Here is a 17,881-nt window from a genome sequence, read left to right as displayed (position 1 = left end):
TCTGAGAAAGGACCCAGGCTTCAGTATTTGTGTGTGTGTGTGTGTGTGTGTTAGGTATATAGGTAATTCTAATGTGCAGTTAGCGCTAAGAACCACTGAGTTAGAAGCAGCTCTAAATTGGTGGATGCTGGACAATCATCCTTCCTCTAAGATTGCCATAAAGGAAAAAGAATAATCTATGCAGGTAAATTCTATACTATTCCAGAGGCCTTTTTCCACCTTCCAGAGAACTCGGCAAGTCGATGCTAAGAATAAAAGAAATCTAAATTTAAATTCCTTCCTGTGTGACTCTCCATATGAGGAGACAGAATGTGCCCTGTCCCTGGGCAAAATTGGCAAGCAGTCTCAACCTTATTTTAATAACTTATGTGTTTACAAATTTTACATACTTTCTCAATTCTCTCAAGAACCTATGAAAGTAGGTCTTCCTTCTGCGAGTGTCCACACTCATCCAAGACCAGATCCCTAAAGCATCTTAAGTGCCCACTCAAACCCTGTTTTCCCTTTAATCTTCTCTCATTAAAGCTTACTTTGCTGAACAGCACTGTATTGTATAATTGAAATTTCCTACTAGAACTTCAACTTGCTCACCAAAAAGGGGGAGAATATGTGAGGTGAGGGATGTGTTAACACGTTGGCAAGGGATCCTTTCACAATGTATACCTATATCAAATCATCACTTTGTACACTTTAAATATCTTACAATTTTGTCAATTATATCTCAAAGCTTGAAAACAGAAGGACCTGGGTAAAGATTCTAAAAGTATTTCATGTAATAGTCATGCAAGTTTTCTGTAATCTTGAAATTATTTACAAATGAAGTTTTTTTTTAAATAGTTTTTAAAACTTACTTTTCCAAGATCTGCTTTCTCAGCTTGCTTTTATTCCCCGATTACCGATTTACTGAATGTGCACTTGTCAAACACACAGTTGATAATCTTGCAAGGAAAATATATCAAAGGCATATATATAGGAGTTTTTAGTATACACATAGCATGGAGGATGCATCTTATTGCTTTTTACATATTCCAGAAGACATTCATATGAAGATAGATTCAAACTGGCCACTCTAATTCCCACTGATTTCTCACGTCCTCTGATCCCATCTCCTGACCACAGCCTTGAAGAAATCACTAGTTTTGCCTCTACTTTTGGCTTTGTCTTCCCATAACTAAAGACTTGAGTATCTTCTCATATGCATATTGACCATTGCTTGTATATTCTTTAGTGAAGGATCTGTTCAAGACTTTTACCAGATTTTTATTGGGTTGGTTGTGTTCTCATTACAATTTTATATATAATTCTTGTATTTCTCCCAGTGGCTCATATGCAATGTGTTTTTCCTACGATTTTCAAGATTGTGATTTCTCTTTCAAAATTTTCTCTTTACTGTTGGTTTTCAGTAGTTTCACTATGATCTTCCTAAGTGTAATCATTGGATTTATCTTAATTGGGGTTTACAGTTATTCGAAGTCCATGTTTCCTCATAAAACTTATACAATGGCCATTTTTCTTCAAATATACTTTTTCTGCCCTATTTTCATTTTTTTTAACCTTACGAATCTCCAATTAAATGTGTGTCAATCCATTTGATACTATTCTATAGGACCCTGAAGCTCTGTTCTTTCTTCAATCTCTTTTTTCCAGCTTGGGCAATTTAAATTGATCATTCTTTTGACATCTCTGCTGCTATAGCTCTCCAGTAATTTTTCATTTCACTTATCTTTTCTGATGTAACAACTCCATTTTCTTTTTCTTCATTCCTTCCATTTCTCCGCTGAGATTCCTTATGTCTACAGTCATTAAGATGACATTTCCTTTAAATCCCTGAACATGCACTTATGAGGTGCTTTAAAGTTTTTGATGGGCCGTGTCAAGCTTTGTTTTGACTGTGTCACACGTTATAAAACTTCTGTTACAGAACTTCTGTATCGTATCTTTCTCTGAAGGGTGTTGATTTCTGTCCCAGGAGGCATTTTGATTACTACTTTCAACCTTACATAGGCTTGGTTCTATGCTTTGTTAGTATGATTCTTTGGAAAGTACAAGGTGTATCTCAAACCCTTCTAATTTGGTAAACTCTGTCTCCCTTGCAAATCTTGTTGAGGCTTGATTTCAGACTATATTCAGGGACGCGGACACTTGTCTACATTTTGAGACCTGAAACAAGAAGGCAGTGTCACCTTGTTCAACCGTAGCTGGGAACATGCATCTTGGGCAACTAAAATTTTTTGCCACTCTGCACATGCCTGAGAAAGACTACAAAAGAGCCTAGAGTACTGACTTTGGAGTTACAAGGAAATTTTAGCAAATAGCAAATTTCCAAACATAATCTGTGAATGAGGATCAACTGAGGATATATTTTTAGCGTAATGAAGCCAGGTAACATAATGAAACATATTATTGCTTTAAAAGGCTGTGTTAACTATTTTGATGGAAATTTTTCCTAAACATGGTGTTGCTTGCTCTTAAGACTAAAGGTAACTTTTTTCCCCAAGTCAAGGTCATCACTATAATAAAATGAACAGTGATAAAATCCAATGAAACCTTTAAGGTTTTAGATATATAAATGTATGCTCTTAGATTTAAAACCCCATTTGGCAACAATTCTTGAGGCCTCTGCTTTGTTTTTTGCTTATTGATTTTTTTTAAAACCAAAAGCTCAATATACCTTAGCTATATGATCCCGAGAAAAGTAAACTTTATGTCTCAGTTTTCTTATCTTTAAGAAAATGCATTTCTAAGGTCCTTCCAGGTCTAAAATTTTGTACTTTCTAGCTATCAGTACTTTTTGGTCTCTAGATGCTTCCTTTCTTTCTGCTTCTGATCTTCTGTGTCCTAGAAAAAACAGGATTACTAACAAGACATTACTAACAAGACATTATAATTAAAAGACTTGAGATCTTTTCTAAATTATGTGCCTACAAATTCTAGCAGTGAGGAGACCTGTACACCCTACTCCTGGATCTTAGCTATAATCCAGACATGTAAAATCAGTTGTGTTTCCTAACAAATGAAGTAAAAACAATTCATAAAACACTGTTAAATAGAAGTAAACCAAATATCTGACCTGCGATGTATGTAAAAAAACCAAAAACAACAGCATCTTTCCCAGAACCTCACTGATCCTTATGCCTGAGATAAAAGGAAAATGCACACAGTTTGAAAAACTGTTATATAGCACAATGTATAAACTTGTCAAATCAGTAAGTTGTACACCTGAAACTAACGTCACATTGTGGGTCAACTATACTCAAACAAACAAAAAAAAAAAAAAAAAAGAGAGAGAGAGAGAAAGAAAAAAAGCTATTATAAAAAAGTCTTAGAGAAGTAGACAAATTGAGCTGTTGACATATTGTCTTTATTGAATTAAAATTATACTATGTATAAAATAGCAATGTGTACACAGAGGGATTTAATGCATCATCATATATACAATTCTCTTTGAAAAGTTAGCATACAAATTACAATGATTATGAACATAAAATTTATTAAAACATCCTCCAAAAGTGATTTATTTGGCTGTTTTAGTTCGAAGCCGTCGTTTAAGAATCTGATGATCACTCTCCTTTACTTTATGGTCCATCAAAATCTGAAATTAACAATTCCACAATTTTTTATAAATAAAAGCTTATTTATAATTTAATAAGATATTCATGTGCTTAATAACTGGAATAATAGGTACATTTTAATATTTTTTTGTCCTCTTGGCCTGCAGGTATACTAACCTTCAATAAAAAAGCATCATCTATAGTAACAGATTTTGTAAAGATTCTTTCAACATTACCTAACATAGAATTAAAATCATCTACCCTTTATATTGCATTCAGGACATATATATCTTGAAGTAATAACTGAAATATTTGGAGAGAAGTACCTTAAATAATTTTTAAGAAATTATCTTTCACAGCAACAAGTACAATAATCCCCCCTTATCTGTGGCACATATGTTCCAAGATCCCCAGTGGCTGTACCAAACCCTACGTATGCTGTTTTTTCCTATACATATACATACCTGTGACATAGTATAATTTGAAAGTTAGGCACATTATTATATTGACAATCACTAATAATGAAACAATTACAACAATATACTGTATAGTAAGTTACGTGAATGTTATCTCTTTCTAAATATGTTATCGTACTGTCCTCTCCCTTCTTCTTGAAATGACCAGAAATGATAAAATGCCTACGTGATGAGTGAGGTGAATGATGTAGGCATTGTGACATATAGGCTACTACTGACCTTCTGATAATACATCAGAAGGAGGATCATCTGCTTCCAGACTCCAGATGACCGTGGGTTACTGAAATCATGGAAAGTAAAACAAAGGATAAGAAAGGGCTACAGCATATAACTCAGAAAAGTAGAACGAGTATTATATTCCAACTAAGAAAAGAAAGAACTTCAGTGAAAGGAAGAAATCATGAACTAATCAGACAGATGGTGAAAAGTGACCAAGAAACTAGGATTTCCAACAGCATGTCCTAATTGACACCAATTCTTCACCACCTGCCTTCAAGTGTCTTGTATCTGATCACTGCTGTTGCAAAAAGTCTCTCTCTCCCCTGATTTCTCTGAGCCACTTCCTGCAGAAGCCTCCTCCTGTAATTACTTTTCTACTGTCACTTTCATCTACTGGGCAAATGCAAGCATGATGGGAAATTAGAACTCTCCCTGTAATAGCACAGACTGTTCTGAGTGAAGAGAATGAGTCATCGAGTCGGGATGACAAACTACAGTCTTTTCTTAAAAGAACCTGGAAGGCTTAGAGAAAAGGTGGGAGGAAATGACTGAATGTCAATTCTGCATTTTTACCAGGCCCACTTAGGCCAGATTTGTACAACTCCTGTGATAAAGTTAACAAGAAAAACAGGTGTTAGGAGCAAACAAATTGCTCGACAGTGATAATTCTGTTGATGGAATTAAAATTCCTCTGATGAGTTTACAAATGTAAATACATGACACTTGTATACGTTAATGCAGCACTTGTTTTAATTATTACAAATTTAACACATCACATAGCAAAAGTGTAACACTTAAAGCATTTCAGGAGATGTGATCTAAAGAATAAAAATTCGAACCATTGTAAAATTCAAACTGTATGAATACTTCAGAATTAAAAAGAGCATGAACAGTTTTACTTTCAAGAAAACGAAAGGAGTAGCTTACCACTTGGCCAGATATATCAATAGGAGATGAAATTTCATTTGTGTATAATTTCCGCTTGGCCCGTTTTGGTCGAGACACATTTTCTTTACTCACTTCTACATTTGAGAGCTTTGAAGAGCTCATCGTTTCAATTATCTTCTTTGCTATGAAAAAGAAAAGTTTAAATCCTAAAATAAATAACTTTCTAACTGGAAGGGTTTGAAATCCTTAATAAAGAAAAAAACATACCAAAGTAAAGAGAAAAGCACTGTAACTTAGAAATGGTGAAAGGACATGACTCGACAATTCGCAAAGAAAAAATCAAGTGCCTCATAAACACATGGCGTAACGATGAACAGCAAAAACAAAAAGGCAGATAAATAAAACATCATTTGACTAATGTTCAACATGGTGAAAGGTTTGGTAAATTACAGTACAACCAATAAGTGTCTTTAATGATTCAAAGAGGCTTATGCTGTTATAGCAAAAAGCAGGATCCATATATACTGGACCATGCAGCAGTACTCACGTGTAGAGATATCCACAATCAATATTAAGTCAAAGTAGTTTATAATCGTGAGCCCTTTGCTTATAGTTAACACACACACACACACACACACACACACACACACACACAGTAAAAGAAATCAAATTGTTAATGGTTGATTGTTTCTGGGAAGTGGAAAAAATTTTCAATTTCTTACTGTGTACATTTGTTTTTCTTTCTTTTTTTAAAATGTTTTATTTATTTTTGAGAGAGCACAAATGGGGGCGGGGGGCAGAGAGGGAGGGACAGAGGATCTGAAGTGGGCTCTGACCTGACAGCAGTGAACCTGATACGGGGCTTGACCTCACAAACTCTGAGATCATGACCTGAGCTGAAGCCGGATGCTCAACAACTGAGCCACCTAAGTGCCCGTATTTTTCTTTTTTCTTTTTTTTAAAGTTTATTTTATTTATTTATTTTGAGAGAGAGAGAGAGAGAGAGAGCAGGGGAGAGGGGCAAAGAGAGAAGCAAAGACAGAATCCCAAGCAGTCTCTACACTAAACAGCACAGAGCCCGACACACGGCTTGAACTCATGAACTGTGAGATCATGACCTGAGCCAAATCAAAAGACACTTAACCAACTGAACCACCCAGGCATCCCTACATTTGTTTGTTTTTCAACAGGTACATATTGATTTTAATAGAAAACATACTTCCAGTTAGGAAACCTGCTGGATAGAAAATCCATATACATATGATATTAGCTATATATTTTTTTTAATAGAAAAAAGGTTGAAGAAACATGCTAAATTGAAAGTCTCCTTGCTAAGGGTTAGGCTGGGCTTGAAAGAGCTGAGCTGCCAGATGTCAGAGTAGCCAGTTAAGTCAATAAGCCAAAATGAAAGCAACACTTAGGCCTTTAACCACTTACTGCAATAGAATAAGCAAGAGGCAAAACCTGCGAAAATGCGACTCGCACCCACCTTCCATCTTTCCCCAGGTGTGGTCTAGGTCAGAAGGATCGCCACACAAGTGGGGAGTCCTCTCACTGCCAAGGGAGTACTGAACAAAAACCTCTTGCCTTTGCTATTTTATGGACCTTAGGGCTGGAGACCAGAAGGAAGGGATAAGAGTGGAAAAGTAAAGTCTGAGTGGAGAAAAGTATCTTCCAGGTTCCCTCCCTTTTCCTGTCATGAGAAGGTCCTAGGAAGAGGTGCCTGAGGAATTTCTCTGCTGAGGGGCCCTAAAAAGGAGGCTCTGAATGAAGGCACCTCGGCGAGGACTGCGGGTATGTATAAGGGGATGGCTGGCCAGGGTCCTGAGTCCTTGACTGTAACTCCCTTCAGAGACTGCACTCTGCCTGGGGAGGGCAGCCTTTCCCACGAAAAAGCCATGAGGCCTAACAGGTAAAGATTACCTAACTGCCTATGGGTCAGCCTAAAAGGGGGGAAAAAAAAATCACACATAGGATTTTGGCCTGGAGCCCCAAACTCCCCACTACGATGTGCCAGCCACTATACTAAGGGCTGAGGATGTAAACCACACAAACACGTGGCATTTGTGAAGCTTATATTGCAGTGGAAAAGATAACACAAAAATTGTAGTTTAAATAATTCAATTTGCAGTTTGAAAGATCACTCTGGTGGCCATGCATTAGCGGGACAGGAGAGAGACAAAAGGGAAATGAAGGAAGACCAATGACACCAAGGAATGAAATAACAGTGGTTATCAAGAGCCACAGAATTCTAAAAATTAATCTCTATTTTTCCCCCTAGATTTCTAAGTGATCGACAACAGACACATAGTGTAGTTATAATCCAAAATTGGGGTATCTTATACTCCTAGAAGTAAGTTTCTAAAAATCCACACTAGGGGCATCTGGCTGACTCAGTCGGAATAGCATGTGACTCTTGATGTCAGGGTCATGAGTTCAAGCCCCATGCTGGGTGTAGAGATTAAATGAATGAAAAAAAAAAAATCCACACCTGCTGTACAGGTAGGGAAGCTGTTAGGAGCTGAGTCAACCAAGCAAGAAAGTCAATTACCATATGTGTGCTCCTTTCCTTGAAAACTTATTTTCCTTTACTATGTAAGTGCTATTCAATATAATTTAAACAAAATACCTAAGAATCTAAAATAACAAGTCCTACCGCTCTACATTTAAACATTTAACAGTTGCTGTTTGTCCCTCCAGATATCTTCTATGCCTATGCTAATTATAACTTTTAAAAAAGTACATGTCTTATAAAAAAAATACATATATACAAATGAGGTTTGGTAAGTCTAAAATTCCCATACTGTGCATGAAGCCAGCCAGACTACAGCAAACTCACAGGAGCACCTCGAAATAGTTTAAATTTTCAAAGAAAACAGTGACACTAGGGGCACCTGGGTGGCTCAGTTGATTAAGCGTCTGACTTCGGCTCAGGTCATGATCTCACCATTTGTGAGTTTGAGCCCTGTGTCGGGCTCTGTGCTGACAGCTCAGAGCCTGGAACCTGCTTCGGATTCTGTGTCTCCCTCTCTCTCTCTGCCCCTCCCTCCCATGCTTATGCTCTGTTTCTCTTTGTCTCTCCATAATAAATAAACGTTAAAAATTTTTTTCAGAAAGAAAGAAAACAGTGGCACTCGATAGCTCAAGGTAGTATTGTTTCAAATGGTAACATGTTACATTCCTTTTGATGATGATGTAATTTTACAAACTGGATTTTCAGAAGCTGAATTTTCAGTGGTTGTTTGGCCTTAGCATTAATGGATAAAATATTAGCTGTTTCTTTTTGGGTGTAGGGGAACAATGAAAAAAATTACCTAGACGTTAAAGGCACTGTGAACCAAGAAAGTTTGGGAACCTCTGTATTAAGTTTTTACAGGAAGTGTTTTTCCACAGCCTATTTGACTCAACTCAACTATCCCCTGCTTTTAATTTAGCTCAGTCCCTTTCCCTCATTCTCCTCACCGGTAGTCTCAATTTATCCCACAACTACCACTGAGGTTAAGTTGACAAAAATCCACTCCTCTGCCTGCCCCTTGTCCCCAGTAACCTCTCCACACTCTCCAAGCCAGATGCATATTACTACCCAGAATTGCCTACACATTCTCTACACTTTCCTGGTACTCTACCTGTGTTAAAACTGTTCCCTCTGGTAGATGTGTGTGTGCACATGTGTGAATACATATAAATGTATGTTTGTGTTTATGTGTGTGTGTATTTAGAAAAAGTATGTATCTTAGTATATATTTATACACAAATAATATGGCTATGTTATAAAGAAGAAAGCATTAAGCAATTGAACTCAAGAGATATTTCTAGAAATACATATATTTTTGATATATTTTGATATTTTTGATATATATGAATGGATAATGTTTGTCAATGCATAGAAAAAAATACTAGTAAGAATATATACCATAACAGAGTGATTATCTCTAGAGGGTGTAATCCTGCCAGCATTTCAATCCCAAGTTAAATCCCATCTCCTCAAAAAAAATAAAATTTTCCCTTAGCCTCTGAATCAAAAGAGCTCTCTTGCCTCCAATACTACCAAACTTTCTTGGATCCCTGTAACTACATTAAAGCAGACTGTTCTGGATGAAGTACAGTTGACCCTTGAACAGCACAGAACTTTGGGGTACCGACCCCTCCATAATGTTAAAAATCCACGTACAACTTTTGACTCTCCAAAAACTTAACTAATAGCCTTACATTTGATCAGAAGCTTTACTGATTAACATGGATTTTGTATGTAGTATATACTGTATTCCAACAATAAGCTAGAGAAAACAAAATATTAAGAAAATTATACACTTACAGTAACATAGTTAGCAAAAAACACCCACACATAAGTGGACCCATGCAGTTCAAGCCCATGTTGTTCAAGGGTCAACTGTACGTACGTACAGTTCTTTCTCCTCCTCTACAGCCAACACCTGAGCACACATCCTTTCACGCACCCTCCCATCGTACTTCACACAGGACAATGTCTATTCGAAATACGATAATCACTGTTGTTGAGTTTATATGCCAACCAGATATTAGAAAACACCTTATACCTAACATAAAAGGTCTTTTAATTAGTTTTCTGCAAACCTTTCGATTGAAGAATTGTTGGAGAATGTTGTAAGAAGTCTCCAAATTTCTGTAGTGTTCCTTCTTTTTTCTTAGTGGCCACGTTTGTACTAACTGTGGATGCCTGACTCCGTAAAGAGTATGTTTTTTTAGATGATGGGCGTGTGGAAACCTAAGGAAACAAACATTTTTTGTTACTGTTGATGAAAAATGTTAGAAGGAAACAGTTGTGACCACAGTGGAATTAAAGAGGCCAGACCCAGGTCACATTTGCAGGCAGGAAGCTCAGGATTAAGGGTATGAGGAGACGATGAAAGAGCCCAAGAATGGCAAATGGGTGTAACAGGCAGAACACGGACTCAGAAGTATCGAGAAGGGCCCGCTACTGGCCAAATGCTAAAGTTTATATTCTAAGCTGAATTAGATGAATAGGAAATGGAAGATAAATGAGTTATAACTGGAGAAAACTGAATTTCTGGGTAATTACTAATTAAATCTGACATTTTTATTTTTATATTTTACTTTATAACTGTAAATTAAGAAAATGGTCAATTTTGGATGAATGAAAAGACAAACCTTTTGATCCTTTTTGCCAGAGGAATTTCTATGCTCAGAAACAGGAGAGTTGAAATTAGTTCTGGGTGTAGCATTCTTCTTATTTTCATATTTCACCAAGTCCTAAAAATAATGAAATTCAGCACTGGTTAATTCCTTAACAATATTTTCTTTCTCTAGACTCAAAAGAAGAAAGATGATAGTTCTTAACCAAGGGTGATTTTGACCCCAGAGGACACTGATAATGTCCAGAGTTATTTTTGGTTGTCGTTGCTGGGGGGAGGGGGTTTTACTGGCAACTAGTGGTAGAGGCCAAGAATGCTACTAAATGCACAGGAGAGGCTTCCAAAACGGAGGTATATAAGCCTGAATGTCAATCACGCTGAAGCTGAGAATCCCTGACTGAAGGTATGACTTTCCCCCCCAACTTTATTGAGGTATTACTGACTATAGTATAACATATGTTGAGTTTAAGATGTACAACATGAGGATTTAATACACACATATATGGCAACGTGACTGAACACATGAATTTTTCACACACACACATCACAAATAATGAAGCTATATAAGCTAAATAAAAAATAGTAGAAAAGATAGCATCTTTTATTTGAACCCCATTTCCAAAATACAGCAATACACCTACACTTTCCTCAATTCGCAAATCATTCAGAGCATCTATGTTTGGCAGCATCAAAAACAAAACAGAACAAGATCAAGTGAAAATCTTCAGTATAAGCAGAGGCAAAATGCTAAAATCAAGAAATATAATTTATCTTCCCTATTAAATAGGCTTGACATATTACTTTTCTTTTCCCCACATCACCTCTCTTAGGAAAACGTCTCTTGTGGTATATTAACCGAATCAAACTGGTAAAAATCCTGGTTGTACCAAAGATTGTACGCGTAAAACGAAAAACAAAAAAAGGCAAGAAGAGAAGCAAAGATCATGACCGAACCTCAGAATTCAAGTTACAAAGTAGACCTCATAAGGGTGATAAGAAGCAGACCTCCTGAAAGGGGAAAGACAGATGGTAATCAATGTAAAACAAATGAAGAGTAAGAAGTCCCTCTTACTTGTAGTAAGCAAAAAAGAGCTCTCTGGAGTCTTCACTGGATTAGAATATAGCACTGCGTAAATGATTTTCATGAGGACCTTATTACAACACTCAGTTTCTTAAAGCATTGAAGAGCTAGTAAACATCAGGAACAAAATTTAAGTTTCTACATAATTCTACATCTACAATAATCTGCATATCTATTCTAAAAAACACATGGGGAGTATATTCCGATAGTAAAATGAAAATAATTGTGTTTTCACCCTGAGTACACAACCAATTTTTCATTTTCCTTCGAAAACAATGAATCAAGGAAAAGTCAACTTAACACAGATCATAATGAAACTACTTACTGTTTTAAAGTTATCTAAAATTTACTAAATATAAATTAAATATTGAATACAAAGTTAAGACTCTACAAAACAGTCATTAAAGGTGTTCTAGGTGTAGCAGGAAATATGCTAAATAATATTCACTTGGCAAATTTATTACCTGACAGAGAGCCTCAGGAGTATGGTTAATACTATTTCTACCCTTCCACCAGCTTGAAAATATACTACTCTTTAGAGGGGTAAAAAAAAAAAAAAAAAAGTTGAAGAACAAGTTATTGTGCTAGAGAGTTTATAATTAGTTTTAAATTTAAAACAAGTTACTGTTAAAATAAATACGACCATTTATTATGTATCCACCACATGTGGAACAAAAGCTAATAAGCATTTTAAACATATTGTCTCTAATCCCATATTTCCAAAAGAAGAAAACTGCAGCGCAGAAGTTTATGTGACTGGCCAAACCTGCTTGGCTAGGAGATGGCAGGAGGTTTGGTAACCCTACAATCAGAAATCTTTAGTAAGAAGAAGTAAAAAGTTTTTATCCTACCACTAAATAGAGGCCCAAATTTTAATATACTGGCTAACAGAAAAAGTCCCTCTTCCAAAACCTACTATGACCATAGAGACCTAAAGATTTTAGTTAAATAACAAGATTATACTCATGCGGTTTAGCCATTCAGTTTCTCTAATTTCTTTGTCAACTCTCTTCTACTGGAGGGAGAGTCACTAAGTTTGAAAAGGACTGGTATACTGAAGTAGCTCTCCAGTGAAATCCACCATCACTTGACCTATCAAAGCTTCAATGAAACAAGAGGTAAGCCATATATTTTAATAACCGCAAGCTTTTTGTTTGAGGACTATCAAACTATAATTATATTCTTAAAGAATATAAAATGTGCCATAAATTATGATTTTGGTCTCTAACAGCAGTGCTTATGAACAGGAGGACAGTATAGTAGTTTAACTATATAATAACTGAGCTTAAGGTTTGCTTGTTTTTTTTGTTTTTTTAATTTTTTTTCAACGTTTATTTATTTTTGGGACAGAGAGAGACAGAGCATGAACGGGGGAGGGGCAGAGAGAGAGGGAGACACAGAATCGGAAACAGGCTCCAGGCTCTGAGCCATCAGCCCAGAGCCTGACGCGGGGCTCGAACTCCCGGACCGCGAGATCGTGACCTGGCTGAAGTCGGACGCTTAACCGACTGCGCCACCCAGGCGCCCCAAGGTTTGCTTGTTAAATTCACTCATTAGTTAAGTACTTACCTCCTCCATTTCATTACTCTTCCTCTTCCGGGCCTTGGAAATCTTAACCGTCACTGGTAAGGCGCAACCGAGGTGTTTCACTGCCATTTTGTTTGGCCGTAAAGGTGTAAACTGAATCTCTAACTCAGGTTTTGGAAATCGAGTCGTTTGATTATTTTCTGTTGACACTTCACAAGAGTCAAGGACTACAGAGCCATCCTACAACAGAATTAAAAAGAACACAAATCTTATTTGCAGAATATGAATTTATGAATCGCAAAGAGTAAACTCTTTCAAATGCCCATCAAAGACAATGAATTGGAAACATTAAAAGTGCGCTGGGTCAAATTTACCACAGCAAGTACAAAAAGATGGAGTTACCATCTGCCCTCTCCAGATTTATACATGGTATATTAAAATCTAGGGAAACAGAGTAACAAATTGTTTGGAACATTCCTTTATAAATTTATATTGCTGCCCTAAAACCTCCTGATTCCAATTCCTATTTGTTGGACTCCAACAAATTGAGTTGGAGTCTCAATCCTTCCTTGAATCTGGGCTATCCTCATTAATGACTTCCACAACCAATAGGATGTGGTGGAAATAACATCACCATTCTGAGGCTTGACCGTAAGAGGAAGATTGTACCTTCCACCCTGTCCTCTTGGAAAAGGAACTTTCAGGACACTCCCCTATCTCAGAACCCAGCCACTGTGCTGTGAGAAGCCCAAGCACAGGGGGAGGCCGCAGGTAGGTCCAGCTAAGCTCCCAGAATCAACTATCCCCAGAATCAACCATCAACTACCTGAATGAATCATTTTATCAGACTTTAAGACAAGAGAGCATATTGGGGCGCCTGGGTGACTCAGCCAGTTAAGCATCCGACTTCAGCTCGGGTCATGATCTCATGGTTTGTGGGTTCGAGCCCTGCGTTGGGCTCTGTGCTGACAGTTCCGATCCTGGAGTCTATTTCAGATTCTATGTCTCCCCCTCTCTCTCTGCCCCTCCCCTGCTTGCACTCTGTCTCTCTCTCTTAAAAGTAAACATTTTTGGGGCGCCTGAGTGGCTTGGTCGGTTAAGCGTCTGACTTCAGCTCAGGTCATGATCTCACGGTCTGTGAGTTCGAGCCCCGCGTCGGGCTCTGGGCTGACAGCTCAGAGCCTGGAGCCTGTTTCAGATTCTGTGTCTCCCTCTCTCTCTGACCCTCCCCTGTTCATGCTCTGTCTCTCTCGGTCTCAAAAATAAATAAACGTTAAAAAAATAAAATAAAATAAATTTAAAAAAAAAGTAAACATTTTTTTAAAAAACCTATATTTAAGACAATAGAGCATATTGATTTCATGAAGGCAAAAAATATATACAAAATAGCATTAACAATACCATTCCCCCCAAACCGTGGAATATACAATAACTGCTGAAACTCTTAATAGGAATTGGAATCAGGAGGTTTTAGGGTAGCAATATAAATTTATAAAGAAATGTTCCATAAATGATTGCCTTTGCAGGAGTGACTAAGTGGCTCAGTCAGTTAAGAGTCGGACTTCAGCTCAGGTCATGATCTCACGGTTTGGGAGTCTGAGACCCACGTCAGGCTCTGTGCTGACAGCTCAGAGCCTGAAACCTGCTTCAGATTCTGTGTCTCCCTCTCTCTCTCTGCCCCTTCGCCACTAGTACTCTGTCTCCATCTCTCTCAAAAATAAATAAACAGTTAAAAATTTTTTTTAAAAATAACTGCCTTTGCAATCAAGATTAATCTTATTTATGAATCAACTCCAAACTTTTCTTCAAATGATATGATCTTAGTCTCTAAGGTCAATGCTAATTATTTGAAACTACCAAAAACTATCAAAGAAAGGCCAAGAGAAAAAAAGCGTCATGCCATTTCTCCATTTTAAAATGCCCTTCTCTTCCTATTCTCAGCTTGGTAAAATTCTATTCACCTTCAAGACTCAGTATGATGTTACATTCTCTAATCCACATCCACAGCCACTCGGGAAAAATTCATCATACCCTCCACAGGCAGGGTTCCTTCTTAGCAGTCTCTTCATGAGTCTTAGCCCATAAGATAAAGTCAAACAAATAGTCATTTATGTATCCGTTTTACTAGATTTTTTACTCCTTGAGGACAGCAATGTCTTGTGTTTGTAACCTCAGTGTTTAACAAGTTTCCCAATACTCAATGCTCCCAGTAATTGTGTTTAAAAAATAAACGTAAAAAAGGGAATTTCATCTTCAAAACTTTAAGTGTCATAAAATTTTTATCTATTGCATATATAATCTGAGAATCTCTATATTATCCGAAGTGATTCACAGAACCCTAAACCCACTGCAAATTAAGGAAACTCACCATGAGTTACTGAGATTTGGTAACAAAGTTATTAAATGGGCACAAAAAAAACCCCACCCAAACCACTATTTGAATAGAATGCTTATTATAAGGACCTCTTGGGACACCTGGGTGGCTCACTGGATGGGTGTCCAACTCTGATTTCGGCTCAGGTCATAATCTCACAGTTTGTAAAGCTGAGCCCCACATCAGGCTCCACGTTGACAGCACAGAGTCTGCTGTCAGGGATTCTGACAGGGATTCTCTCTCAAAATAAATAAACTTAAAAAAAAAAAAAAAGAAAAAGAAAAAAAAAGGACCTCTTATGAGGACAAATAATCATATTTATCTTTTGTAGGATTTCCTATTTCTGACCACCAAGTCTGTTTATATTAACAGATCTGTTGTTTGCAGTAAGTTTCATTTTGAGAGATTAATATCATTTGGGGATCTAATCTCCCAAAAGAATTTCACTTCTCAAAAGCCTTTAGGTTTTCCTTCCCACAGCCAAGAGCACATATAGCTAACTGCATAGCAAGGCACCTACTAACAATTGATTAAATTACACTTGCAAGTGTTATTTATTAATTAATGCTCACTGGTAAAGAGGGTAAAAAAGTAGACTGTGTTACCAAATGCCTACCTCTACATCATTCCTAGAAATTTCAAAACTTGCTGACTGAGGTTCAGTTTCAACTCTGCCAGGATCCACTGAACTTGTATGTCTAAGCTTGATATCCACGTCTTGTTCTTCCTAAGTAAGGAAATATAAAACAACAAGCCACTGTAACCAAAAATACATTAAAACACTTCACCTAAAGAATAGAAAATCAAGATTTGGGTGGATTATAACATGGAAGTAATTAAAGACTTCTTCAATGACCACCTAACTCTCCTTCCTCCTCTCTTTCATCATCAGAGACTCAGGAAAGGTTGGGCAACTTGCCAGCCTCTGAGTCTGGTTGGATGAGAAATCTGAAAAATCACTTTTAATTTCCAAGGTGTTTTACGTTTGTTTATTCTCTCATTTTACTTTCATTGGAACTCTCTCAGCTAGGTTTGTCAAGAATCATTATTCCTACTTTCTAAATGAGGAAACAGGGACCTAGAGATGTTAAATGACATGGCCAAGGTCTACACTAAGCTTGAAGTGTTGGAATGCCAACTGCTTTGATAACGCCATTGTGAAACACTAGGAGTCTTGAGAATAGAACTGTGGTATCAGGGGAGAAAAGACCATATTGATAGCTAAACCTTCTCTTGCTGCACACTTCATCCCATTTTCTCAGTTACAGGATATGTTCTACTGCTAAACCCTACTTAAGGAATCTATAAAGAAGAATCAGATTACATTTTTAAACTCGATAAAATTCTAACAGTGGTGGCCTTCTCACCACTGCCATCAAAAGCATAAGTCAAACATAAATTTATCTCTTATGCCATCTACCCATTATTGCCAAATAAAAAAGAATCCACTGAATCCGTAATGCGGAAAGCAACCAGCATGTATTGACTTCCACTGTGTTAAAAACTGCGCTAATTGTTTTACAAATACTTCCAATTTTCACAACTCTATTAGGAAGACATTACTATCTCTGTTTTAGATAAGTTCGGATATGATAAGTGATTTTCCCAAAGATCCCCAAACCACAATGACAGCAACAGATACCCAATTTTTCTAAGTTTCTAGTCTATGCTATTTATACCACATATTACTACCTCGTTTTTTAGCAGTCTTCCTCTTAGAATCATGAAGTCTTTTGTTGTGACAGACAGGCACACACATTCATTTTCCTATAGTCTGGAGGCTTTAGAGCAGCAGATTTTTGAGGTAGATCATTTATTCTGGAAAGACTAGTTTCAGATGTTTGATTTCACCAGGAAGTAACAATTCTCTGTGAAATGCAATCCTCTCTCCATGCAGGGTTCCCAACCCCAACGTAACATTACAAAAGTAATTCCTGAATGACTCACCATTGTGCTTATTTTCAAAACAATTCATACCTTTATATAGCAAACTTAGAGTGGGCCCAAGTACTTAAATATTACCAAGACTAATACTGAATCACATTTCCACATTTTAAAGGTAGATTAGGGACTAAATCACAAATTGTTTATTTTTTAATTACTCTACCTGGAAAATATGACCAAAATATTTCAGAAAGTACTATTTCTCAGTGGGTCACTGGCAAGTCAGTCGTAATGATAAACTCTGAAAACCTGAAATACATGAAAACTATCCAAATAATTTTTCAAACTCTGATTGCCCTGTGACCTATTGAAACTTACTTTTTTGTCCTCTAAGAGTTAATCAATTATCTTGAAAAATTCCTATGTTCAATAAAAAGAGGCACAGAAAGAATAAGATTCTATTCACCGTTTCAGAAGGCTTCAATGTGATCTTTTTTAATTGTTCAATTTCATTGTCTTTCTGTATGTTACTGGAGAGCAGTCCCTTCAGCTGTATTTCTAAAGCTGCGACCAGTTGATCGCGTTCTTCTCGCCACTTCTGAAGGTTATCATCTTTCTCTGCCAGTTGTACTGTAAGTACTTCCTAACCAGAAAATGGAGCAAACGTTATAAAACTAAAAATTTTTTGAAATTTTTATTAGAAATAACACAACCATGAATAAGACATGTACCAAATTACATGGTTTTGG

At 36.9% G+C, this 17,881-nt stretch overlaps 1 protein-coding gene across 6 annotated transcripts in view; it reads right to left on the bottom strand.

The window, feature by feature from the left end:
* Window positions 1-3,339: 3,339 nt before the first annotated feature.
* Window positions 3,340-17,881, bottom strand: part of KIF20B (kinesin family member 20B) — a 74,871-nt gene continuing 60,329 nt past the window's right edge. For 5 of the 6 annotated variants that reach the window (XM_047826115.1, XM_047826113.1, XM_047826114.1 and 2 more), the window contains 7 exons: window positions 17,599-17,775; window positions 15,865-15,975; window positions 12,917-13,114; window positions 10,283-10,384; window positions 9,728-9,878; window positions 5,174-5,316; window positions 3,340-3,592 (listed from right to left, as the gene is read on the bottom strand). In XM_047826115.1, the coding sequence (XP_047682071.1) occupies window positions 3,515-3,592; window positions 5,174-5,316; window positions 9,728-9,878; window positions 10,283-10,384; window positions 12,917-13,114; window positions 15,865-15,975; window positions 17,599-17,775 (960 nt within the window). In that variant the 3' untranslated portion in view covers window positions 3,340-3,514. Of the gene's footprint in view, window positions 3,593-5,173; window positions 5,317-9,727; window positions 9,879-10,282; window positions 10,385-11,220; window positions 11,275-12,916; window positions 13,115-15,864; window positions 15,976-17,598; window positions 17,776-17,881 lie in introns of those variants that run through there. The other variant, XR_007145467.1, reaches the window with a different exon arrangement.

Source organism: Prionailurus viverrinus, chromosome D2 (genome assembly GCF_022837055.1).
Source record: "Prionailurus viverrinus isolate Anna chromosome D2, UM_Priviv_1.0, whole genome shotgun sequence".
NCBI classification, from domain to species: Eukaryota; Metazoa; Chordata; class Mammalia; order Carnivora; family Felidae; genus Prionailurus; species Prionailurus viverrinus.
The sequence above is the reverse complement of the archived record's forward strand: the minus strand, read 5'-3'. Positions and strand labels throughout refer to the sequence as shown.